Here is a 12,210-nt window from a genome sequence, read left to right on the forward strand (position 1 = left end):
GTGTGGGTTCAGTGTGGGAACTTCATTCTTACTAGGACACTTCATTATGATAAAAACACTATTTATAAACACAAGATTGCTTGTGCTCTTTATCAGTCCTGTTGATTTCCCCATGGTAGCAATTACAGCTTCGGTCCTTCCTATGATGACACTCCAAAGCTAAATCAATATAGAGGAACCACTGACACATAACTGTATAATCTAAAATAGAATCAAATCAAGGTTAAAACTTAATTCAGTACTGTATGACTGTTAACTTAAAATACACCCACTCTAATTCAAAACTGTGACTTTTGAACTATTACTGATATTTCAGGCTTGCAGTGACAATGTACATATGAACAGAAAAATGTGTTTAACACCTATATCACTCCACTGTTCTATGATATTACATATTCTGAGGTATTATAATATACTTTTTCAAGATGAGTGGGCAACTGTTTGCCTATCAGAGTGTAACAATACATTTTATGTAAGCAGAGGGTCAGTGTTTCAACTAACAAGGTGTCCATCAAAAGCTATTTGCAATGTTAATGGTAGATGTTGAACCGAAACTGCCTGCTAAGATTTTTTAACATATGATTCTCATCACTCAGGGTACATGTAGTAGAGCCAGCTTAATACTATAGATGATTTATTAATATATTATATAAATAAAGACAAAAATGTGCTAGAATGCTAAATAAATCATGAAGTATAATATACATTACCTGAGCAGCTTGTCTTTGTTTTTCTCTACATAAGTTGGCGGGACATTTGATACGACCACCTGCATGTCCAGCTGGTTCACGACTGACACCTACACAACAGGAAAACATGCAAATAAAGCTCATTTCTGCATCTAAATTCAGCTGAAAACAGCATGTTCAGCTGTGAATTATTTCACTAAACCTTATCAGATGGCACTACAGTATACCACTGAAAAATATTTTTTTATGTGCTTCAAGGACTTTCTGGGAGCCACATAAATCTCATTGCAATTAAGTTAAATCATGTCATTCAATTGGTTTTAATGAAAATGTAGAATATAAGATGAAATTAACCTCCTTTTAGGAAACGATTACAAACCTGCCACCAATGTCAAAAATTAAATATACACACCACTATCTCCGCCTTGCTGCTGTGTCCTTGACCATAGTTGTCTGTAGCAACCACCTCAAACTTAAAATATGACCTCCTCATATTGCGGTACATGATTGCCGTCTTCACCACGCCGCTGTATGGTTCGATGACAAAGCCGTCTTTGCTATCTTTTGTGTCTTTACCAGCAGGAGGAGGAATGATCAGCCGGTACAACATAGAACTGTAGTTACCAGTGTCTTGGTCCAGCGCCTGTAAAATGAATAACCACACAGATCCTCAATATTATAATCATCATCATGACACCACCACAATGACATCATCATAATCACTATACATCAGACATATGGGTACTTAGCAAAACGTCTTGGCCACACACCTTTTTGGGGGATTGAAAACCGAAAATTCAATAGATGTCAATGCAATTTGACACGTGTTTGGATTATAATTTTGACAAGTTTCTATACCTTTCGTATTAAACAAGCCTTTGTTTTATAGACATATATAATAATGATTTTGTGACCTTGCCTGAACCTGAGCATTCGTGACACCTTGATAAATTAAGGTTGATCGGTCAGCCGTCCATCCTTCCTCCATCCAAGTGGATCAATGACCCAACACAGTGTCCAGACCTTGCTTATCTGGACATCTATACATATTTGAATCACCAGGTGTTGTCTGTAAATAACCAACCTGTTAATAAGCAACTGTATGATCTGGGCTGGGATTTAGTTGGAGACGACAGTCATGTTTACTGCTGCTGCAATACTGTAGCCTATGACTGTACTCCAGCAGCCTTCCACTCAAGCTGAAGCTATCCATCAGTAGTAGGGCCTAACTGTCACCAGCATCATTCAGCTATTTACCACACTGACAGGGAATGTCAGTGTGGTAAATAGCTTGATGACGTGATGCTGGTCTGATTTATTAAAATTAAATATCATCATCATCATCCACCCAAACAGCACTGTGATTAAGTCATTGTTGCCAGTATTTTAATATTCACTTCTTTGATCTGTGATGATTATCAGCCCTCCACCTCTTCTTTGCTTGATTCCAGGTGGTTGAGCAGCTGATCAATATGCAGCGCTGCCATGTATATTGATAAGGCTCAGGACTGATATCTTATCTGTCATGTATTTCTCACTCACCAAAAGGCCACATATGATTGTAGCTTTTTCTGGATTTTTTTCAGTACTTGTATTGTTTGATGTAGTACTCTGAATCAGCAGTAGGGGGTAAAGTGGTGCTTTGAGCTGAATGTGGGTCTATTCATCTGTTCATCTGTCATATTGGCTAAATATCAAGTCTCTCCCTCGTTCACACAGACATGTAAACCTCACATTCACATCCAGACACAGACACACACTCAGACTGCCATTGATTTATTGCCGGGTCTTTACAAGAAGAGCTGGGAGTATACAGTAGACTACAGATTCAGCTCTGAGACACCCACCCACATCAAAAGTAACACTGTGATAGCAAGAAACAAAAAATATTAATAATAAAAATATAAATAATTAAAATAATTTTCTTATGGGCAGGGAATATGGAAATGGAAGCAAGAAATAAAAGAAGAAATATAGGAAATAAAGAGGCATACATATAGAAAGATGAGGTAATAAGTGAGGGATGGAGGACTGAGGGAAGAAAAGATGTACAAATCAATTCTTTGTGTTGCAGAGGTCCGTGGCACAGTTAGGATAACTTTTCAGCAATACATTCATATCTGCACTAATATCAACCACTGGTTTAAACTGACCTGAAAATGTTCTATTGCACATAGAAAGAGTATAGCATACGACTTCTAAGCAGGTTTTGTAATGTGTTCACACTGGAAAAGTGACAAAACTAATAATAGTGTAGAAAAGGTTTCAGTCGTAGTCATCTGGACACTGTTTTCAGAATCAGGACATTTCGGCTCCCATCCGGAAGTCATTCTCAATTGTGGATTGTGGATCAATTTCTACGATAGAACACTCCTGGACGAATGAGGGACTACACCAAAAACTAAGAATACTTAAAACAGTCAGTACGGATACTAAAAACTCTAATGTTTTGAGTTAATAACTGTAAAAAGAAAAAAAGGCAAAATGATTCTGGATGGTAGTGAAACAGGAACATCTCCGAAAACAAAAAATAAGGACTGAACTGTTGGAAAATAATTTTGCTGTCTTTTTAATTGGCAGCGCTTTAATTGTCATTCTAAAGTCCCAGTTTGATTGCCTTTGCACTGTGCATGCATTGCATCATTTCCTGTAAGTATAAAACAGTACAGTATGTTGATTTCTTATATGCTCCAAAAACTCTAAAAAGTATACTACAAGTATATAGTATATACTGTATATTGTGTATAATTAGTATGTAGTATGGAATTGGGACATAGCTTTTGACTTTTTCAGCTATCCTCCCCAAAATGATGTGCTTTGAGTGACAGTTGAAGGTGGTCAGTGAAAATTAAAAGCCCTTTGGTATCACTTTTATTATAGCGTAAAACAACACATCCTCTAAAATAAATACATTGAGCACTGTACAAATAGCACTTTAACAAACCTAGCAAGTGCTATTAACATTTCAGTGCTTTTAAAGCTCTTCCCACCCAGTATTTTGCCCATTGTGACAGGAAATCAACAGTGTGGAAGCCACATTAAAATCAACCACTCACAGTCCCCTGCACACCTGAGCCTCATTCAAAAGCATACTTACAAGAAGACTGAATCACTTGGTAAGTAAGGCCATATTCAGACCGGCAAAAACATTGTGGGGGGAGAAAATGCAGCTTCCTCATTAATGTCAATGAAACCACTGTGAGGTGCCAATTCAGAGCTCTGGCAACAAATGTGGAAAAGGAAACGCATCATCATCATCAACATCATCTGGCAAGGCATTATGTTTTCCAATCAAATACATGCTATCCCACATCCAATGATCAATTATTTTGTAATATGATTGCCGTGGTTCTACTGTTTAACCTTCGGATTGTCATGATGAGAATAAAATGATTGTTGCTGTGATAAACTCAAACTTCAAACTCATGTATTATTTAAACTTCACCAGTACCTCCAGCAACACACCCACACCAATGCAGCTGTTTGAATTTTTTTAACACAGGGCTATTTTTGGTATAAACACCCTCTAAAAGGGAAGGTTCCACACCTCTGCATTTGCATTGGTTGTGGTGGGAAAAGTAACAGAAATGCCTTGGGAAGACAAAATGTAACAAAAATTTGATTCGGAAGAACAAAAGAATCTTTGGAGGTAACGAATAGGTTTGCTAACTTGAGACTCATCTGCAGTCCAATCAATCTGTGTTCTGGCATCCTCTGAGGGACAAAACGACCAAACTCCTGCACGTGCACTTGAACACGTACACTCTGAAGGCATGACGGCCCTGCATGAAGCAATACACACAGATAACTAAATGTAGCCTGGTAGACACACACACAAAACTCATTAAGACAATGCACATGCTTCAGAGAGATGTGATGGAATTAGTTGAGTGAAACCACTGAGATTGAAAAAAACTTGAAAAAAACTTTCTGTCCATCTTTTGTCTCACTTACTCTTTTATCTGCATGTAAGCAAGTGTGCCGCCAGCATCCCTGCCCATCTTTGTAGTCATCCCCTGACTCCATCTATTTATCCACCCATGAATCATGTATGTCTTCCCTGCCTTCTTCTGTCCACTCAGTTTATCTCTCAGCAGGACGCCAGTTAGTTTTATCTACTCATTAATCCTCTCGCTTCCTTCCAACCTCCAGATCTATTGCCTCTCCCTGTGGTGATTGAGCCTACTAGCGGGCCCTTAGTTCTTCCCGTCAGTCTGCTCAAGTATTTAAAGAGGTCAGATGACTGTAGAGCAGGTTACTGTAAACCAGCTCCAGCCAAATATAGTCTTAACTCTGAAAATCCACATGCAAAACCACCACCTCAGATGTTTGCAGTAGAGGAATAATAATTTGAGATACCAGGTTTATGAGTGAGAAAAGCACATTTTCTATACTTGTTAGACTGTGATTTTCGTGAAACAACTCTTTGTTGCAAGCTCTCCCGTATTCTCTCATCTTTCCTGTCACTCTCCCTGTGTATGCTCTAATGAAGCAGAAATATCTAAGAATGATGTTAAAAACGGTAATAAAATATTAAAGCATATAGTTTTCTGCCAAAGACCTTGCTCGAGTCTCCTGTGGCATCCAGGCTCATTAAAACATATTGCTACTTCTCAGATAGAGGCTGAAAGAGATAGACTCTGTGACCCATTTTGGGTCCTGAAAGGCATTTTAATAATACGAGAGTTGCTTGAGTTGTTTACAGTTCTCCCAAGTTAAAAGGTAGAAAGAAAGGGAAACAAAGAGATGTATCAATTAACAGAGAGATGAAGGTAGATGTCGAGGGAAAGACACAGAGACAGAGAATAATCTTACCAGTTAATCTTGTTACTTACTGGACTGAATATTATCTTCATTTAAAATAAACAACACAAATACAAGCACACAAATCCACAGGCTCTGTAAGACCCTTCATTCTGAGCTAAATTGAATTGTGCTGAAAAGCTGTCATGGTTGGGCTACTTTTGTGTGCAAGTTATACTATCGAGTCTCACATTAAAATTAGGTAAATTCTTTTAAGGAACAACTGGTAACACAAGAGGGGACAAGTAAAAGGAAAAGGAACATCTTAAAATGCAAAGCAATGCATGCAAAAATATTACAAACTGAAGCCTAAAATGTTGTAATACAGTTGAATTCACTCTTCTCTGACACAGTCTCAGCAAAAACTGAACACCATAAGCTTTACAAAGATATTAATTATTGCAAGGTAATAGCATTTCAGTCAGCCAACTCACGTGGAACCGATTATTATGTGAATGTAGCATATGTACAGCATTAATGTTTGGCGTCTAAGCTCTGACTTCGTCACTCCCCACAAGGAAACATGAAGGTCAGCACAGCAAGCAGTGGAGAGCGACAATACTAACTTCCCCCTTTAGTAAGGTGGACTCAGAGCCTACAGGTGGATGCTGGGGTGGAGGTGGGGCTTTTGAAATGCTAACAGCAGCAACGGCGCCGACAGCTGTAGCAGCAAACAACAACATAGCCTTTAGGTGAGCGGTGTGGCAGCAGGCATGCAGCCAAAGAGTGAGCAGAGCACTGACAGCTTAAGTACACTGCCATGATTAAAAGAATTTGTTGAATATATGTTGCAGTGAGAGGAGTAATGCGAGTATAGAGGTGACTCAAGTTGGGCTGCCTGAAGTGGCATGTAGGCTTCGCTCTATACATTACATTGTATTGTCATGTGTTCCTATATTTTCTATATATATATATATATGATATATATATTTTCCCTGTGCAGTTTGATTGTGTATGTATGTGTGTGTATGTCTGTACCTGTACTTGCAAGACGGAGGTGAAAGTTTTAGCATCTTCTGCAACCCCTCCAATGTAAAGAGATGTGGTGAAAACTGGTGGGTGGTCGTTCTCATCCTGGATATCAATTACCACCTTAGCTGTGTTAGCTAGGACACACACACACACACACACACACATAATTTGGCATTACAAAAAGCATAAAAAGGGAGCTTCTGTGAAGCATATACAGTATTTGCTTAACAAGCTGCTTGATGAACTGCATAGAATTTCTATTGCAGCTGTCTCAAGAGACACTTGTGTGTTTTATAACAAGAGAACAAGCTACGGGGATAAAAAGCAAACAATAAAATGCAAGAAATTAATTAATAAGGACAAACATAGTCAATGATGTAAATAACCCATAACCAAGACCAGCCAGTATCATCCAGCTGCAGCTCCAGCAGTTTCTGAACCTGCAGTACTAGTCCAACCTGTGCCACATGTCAGCAAGAAAAGCAGCAGCAGACCTGCAGATGTAGACATACCATCTACAGGCAGGGAAGATTCTGCATTGCCTACAACAACTGCATTTCATGCAGGTGTCACAAGTATTACAACTGCAGCAGCTATCACTATCTTTGCTTGTAGGTGATAATATAAACATGTCTACAGTACAGGTCTAAATTGGTGCTGCTGTTGCTTTCCTTTTCTATAGGTTGTACAGGTTGGCAAGTGTAAGACTGGTCTGACAGTGATTCCATGTCAGAAGTTTTCAAAAATAATTTCTATGCCAAGATTCAAAATCAATTTTTGCATCAATAATATTATAAGAGGTATTTTGAATTACGCACACAAATGGCAAGGAAATATCAATTTTAAATGACCAAAAATAGATTAAACATTACTGTAATTCACCCAAGCTACACATTCAGTATAAGACAAAACATTGTGCCAATGAGCCTCTGTCATTCATGTTCAGTGATTGCAACTTGGAATGACTCACATTCAGACTTATCTGGCCAAAAACAGGGAGTTGAATCACACCCATGTAAAACTGCAACACATTACGTGAACCAAGCTCTGTAAAAGGGTGAATCATTTCAGAGAGAAAGAACAAATCCCACGATTGTGAACTGCTCAAGTTTTACTCCAAGAAAGACAAAAGAAAAAAAAAATCACATAAACTTTGGCACGTAAAAAGAAAAACGCAAACAAACAAACAAAGAGATGCAAACATTAATCTGCTTATCTACAACAGCCAATTAAACAACATACCAAAATGTCTGTTTACGATTCCAACCTTTACTTGAGATGGAAAACCGGATTAACACATTGTTAGAATCCCATTGATTTGTTGCCGAATTAAAATGCATACCAAAAAGAATTGAAGGAGATTTGTTAATGGCTACAATGATTTGTAGTTTTAATCTCTGCAGAATGCTTAAATTCAAATAGTTGGATGAAATGAGGACAGCATGTGGTAAACACTATAATTAAAGAAGAAAGGAGAAACCCAGCGAGTTGAGCATCAATTAAGAAGAATGCAGATATGTTTTGAAAGGAAGAAAGAGAAAAGAGGGAGAAAGACCAGCAGAGACAGACAGTTAGAAAAAGGCAGAGAGAAGAAGCAGGAAGAAAGATAGAGGAGGAGCGTTAGAGACTAATTAGAGCCATTTTCATTTCAGTTATAATTTCACTTAAAACCGTGAAAACTTGTTTTGGCCTGTCTTTCCTTCCACATGCAACTGAAGGAAAATTAATTTTTGGATGGATTGAAATGAAGATATAAATTAAGACACAAGAAAAACAGTACAAAATGAAAGAAAATGAAAGACTATACGGCTGTGCTCAGATTACAGCAGGTTCAGTACAATTTAACACCAACTTGACCTGGCACTCTGCAATGTTTGGGACAGAGTGTCTGGAAAAAGTTACGGCTTTACAGATAAAATCTTCAATCTTCCAAACTGCACGGCAGCTTTATTTGGCCACTTTGATCATTGCAAACATGTTTGATATTTGAGAGTTAAATTCTGGACAGTTACATAATTGCATATATGTATATATGCAAGACTTGTGACGGCAATGAGACACAAATCTAGTAGGAGGAGGAAAGGCAAGTATTTTAAAACAGCAACAGTGAAGACAACAAGCTGGTGTGATGTAGCCTACTGGTTGATAGACAGCTGAGAAGGTAAAAATCTGCGTGAAAGGTAACAACAAAAGCCAAGGCTCAGTGGAACATGTCTTCCAAGACACATAACTGTATAGACAAGTAGAAGAGTTGGAAAGAACTTGTACAAGGTCAAAGTACAGAGAGCTCCAGAGAGAATGAGAGTGTGAATGACTTAGTGAGAGAGAAATAAGTGTATACGCAAGAGAGAAAGCTACAGCCTGTGGCAATTATCTTAACAATATCACGTAGTGGGTGATGCACTATTACATTACTACATTTTTTAGTCCTTAAGAGTATGTGTGTGTGTGTGCATGTGTGTGTATAATTAGAGAGATGAAAATCTGTGAAATCTGCGGTGATGCAATCCGATGTCAAAAGTAAGTCCTGTAATCTTAGAGGAGGATAGTTCATAAACACAACCACACACTTACTCTTAGAGGGAGCTCGGAGGTTCGAGGACACCACTTTCATGGAGTCTGCTTCTACCTTCAGAACGTAGCTGGAACTGGCCTCATAGTCCAGGCGCTTGGCTGTGGAAATCACCCCTGTTATTTCATTTAATGCAAACACACCTGGGGAGAGAACGAGAGAGAGAGAAATAAAGAAAGACAGAAAGAATGGGGAAGGTAGGATGAAAGAAACAGAGCAGAATATAGGAGAGAACTTTCTTGTATAAAGCAGTTGGATAGTGAGTGGACAGTTTTCAAGTCTATAGTTTTACAGACTAAAAAGGAGGTATTGTACCCTGAGTTGTTGACAGAGAGAAGCATTTTGAACATTGTAAGAAGTTTTAGCAAATTACAGAAAAAACAAGCAACTTAACCTGAAACCTATTACTCTTGGCCCCATTTACACTTGTCATTTCAAGTGTTTCATAGCCGGATAAAATCCAGATGCAATATAATACTGTTTCGTTTACTCTCAGCCACATCTCATATGAATCTGAGATCAGGTCCTGTTTTCCCAGGCTAAATGTCAGTATAGGCTCTACTCCAGTACAGATGGTGGTGGTAATGCACCTAAAGCTGTTGGGTTATGGCTAAAAAAACCCAACCAGAATAAGAATAACTTAGCCACAATAACATTACTACGTTACATTCATGCATAAATGTCGAAATGCTACAACATTTGTAAGAGTACAAAAGGTATAATGACCCTGTTACTGGCCATTTCTTTTACTTTCCCAAGTGTAAACCAACTGTGAGTAAAGTTTACATATGTGTCTTGGAGAGATGGATCCATTTACACCCTTTCAGTATCTGGCTAGAATGTATCTCAAACCATGTCCTGAGCCATCTTATGAGGTGTTTTGGGCAAAAAGATTTCAATCTGTCTCTAATGCTTCTTTGTAGCATTTACACTTGGCTTTTTTGAGATCACATAACCATCCAATCTGCCCAAGATAAGTGAAGTGGCTAAGTATAAATAGGCTACTAGTGAGTCAAAACCCTTCAATTTAGGGAAATTACTTTTTTGTAATTTGGGAAAAATGAGAAAGATGTATTTTGGTTGCACTATGTATGTCCTCTAATAACCCCGTACATTACATAATGGTATAAGTGAACCAGCTACTTTATAAGTGGTCACACCCAGGCAGTGAAGCCAGCCACACTGAAACCCACAACAGGCACTACTCTGTGTATAAAAAGCTCAGAGTATACTCACCTCCTTTGTTGCCTTCGATGATGGAGTAGATGATAGTTTGATTGACAGCAGCTGCCATGATGGCTCCCACCGGGGTTCCAACAGCAGCCTCCTCGCTTACTGGTGGAAACCTGGGAATGAAACAGCAATTAATATCAACTGATAGGAAAATTAAATATGTATATGTAGACTGTGGGCCCACTTCCTCTCAAGGGTCGACTGCAATTTGGCAAGCTGAATACAATTGAGAGTTATATTTGTCCAACACGTCTAACATTTTTTCCTGTCCTTCATGCTCACAGCTTTCTGTACCTTGGCTTTACCTCAAAAGAGAAAGTATATGTAAGCAGTGTTCACACTTACAGAGCTACTTAGAGGGTATAGCATCAGGTAGGAAGTTGTTCTTGAAAACTGTTTAGAGATAAAGTGAGAGTTGGCTCCTGAACAATAACCTTTTTAAACCAGGTAATGAACAAATTCACTTTATCTTTGTCACAACATTTATTTTTGTTGTCTTCTGTATTTCAATTTCTGACAACATAGATCATCAATGCATTGCTGTTGTCTAGCCAACTATCAATTATAGGACGCTAAATGTTAAATGCTAAATGCTAAACTACCACACTCTGATAACATCAGTTAGACACAAACATAAAGGTGCTGAGTAGTTCACTCAAGTTTCTGTAAATTGATTCTCACAACACACTGGCATGAACTGAATCCAGTGGCAGGCTGAAAGGTAGAAAATAATTGAATAAATATAGGGTATGCTTTGGAATGCTGTGTGGATCAATGAACTAATTGTTTCAACCCTTAGTAGTAATATAAAACATTGCATCACTTAAGTTAATGTACTAAAACATACAAAACCCCCTGCATGGTCCTTTAAGATGGTGTACATTGTGTTTGGATGGTCTGATCCAGTACATTTGGAACAGGGTGTCTGACAGGCCCTATTAGTGGCCTGAGCCAAGCAGTGAAATTAAACCATCAACAGCTTTGAAAGAGAACCCAGGCACAGCCTTGTTTTTGTCCACCTGCCTCTCATTGCATGTGGTGGGCAGTTTTCCCTGCTTACAACCCTGACAGATTTTTTTAGAACCTGGCAACTCTCAAATTTCCAGCAGATTTCGCTCCATTAAATAAACCCAGTCCAGTCATTAGGCCAACCGTCACAGCTGGCTAAACATTATAACATGGGCTACCAACTGGCTAAGCTATCAAGTAAACGTGATAAATGGGACTGTTGGGGAGTGAGTGAGAGAGCGAAAGAGAGAGAGAGAGTGTGTGTGAGTGTGTTTGTGTAGATGTTAACTTCCATCACAGTCAATTGCTTCTCTAACCACCTGCTTCTCCCAAACACTCCTTCAAGCAAATATGTAATAAACCTGAAGTTTATCGAATGAATATAGATTTAAATAGAAAAACAAATGTAGGTTGTTGGGCGATACAACTTCAGGAAGTTTAAATTGCAGCAGCTGAAGTAAGTCCTCTTTATAAATATATTTTTTTTAAAAAGAACATTTTTCCTTTTTCAAAACAGACATTTTGACTTGTCACAGTATGAAAAGCACATGTGTTACTAATAACATTAATGATGCCTCTGCTAAGTGTCCCAGTAAGCCATGGCAGTGTGACAACGAGCCAGCATGCACAAGACCCTGAGACTGAAGCAGCTAAATAGCCATCATTAATTTCATTGTTTACACTTGTGCTTTTCCTACTGTGACAAGTTAAAATGTCTTCTGTGAAAATTGCCTATTTTGTCTGCTGTTCAGTCCAATCCTGTCCAGACTCATTTAGCAATGGCTGAAATGTTTTTCATTTTTGATATATTGTTTGGTCATTTTCTGCCTTTATTAGATAGTATACAGTAAAAGAGTTGACAGGAAATGGGAAGGGAAGAGAGAAAGGGTTAACAACGGCCTCAAACCCGGAACGTTGCAGTCAGTATTTTAA

General features: G+C 38.4%; 1 protein-coding gene across 5 annotated transcripts in view; it reads right to left on the bottom strand.

The window, feature by feature from the left end:
- The window catches only part of LOC122867308 (protocadherin-15-like), a 176,968-nt gene that overhangs the window by 34,991 nt on the left and 129,767 nt on the right, over window positions 1–12,210 (bottom strand). For all 5 annotated transcript variants that reach the window (XR_006375892.1, XR_006375893.1, XR_006375891.1 and 2 more), the window contains 5 exons: window positions 10,273–10,382; window positions 9,039–9,179; window positions 6,471–6,598; window positions 1,102–1,332; window positions 711–799 (listed from right to left, as the gene is read on the bottom strand). Coding sequence is in view for 2 of the 5 variants with exons in the window: in XM_044177952.1 (XP_044033887.1) it covers window positions 711–799; window positions 1,102–1,332; window positions 6,471–6,598; window positions 9,039–9,179; window positions 10,273–10,382 (699 nt within the window). In the remaining 3 variants the exon portion in view is untranslated. The remainder of the gene's footprint in view (window positions 1–710; window positions 800–1,101; window positions 1,333–6,470; window positions 6,599–9,038; window positions 9,180–10,272; window positions 10,383–12,210) is intronic.

Source organism: Siniperca chuatsi, linkage group LG20 (assembly GCF_020085105.1).
Source record: "Siniperca chuatsi isolate FFG_IHB_CAS linkage group LG20, ASM2008510v1, whole genome shotgun sequence".
NCBI lineage: Eukaryota > Metazoa > Chordata > Actinopteri > Centrarchiformes > Sinipercidae > Siniperca > Siniperca chuatsi.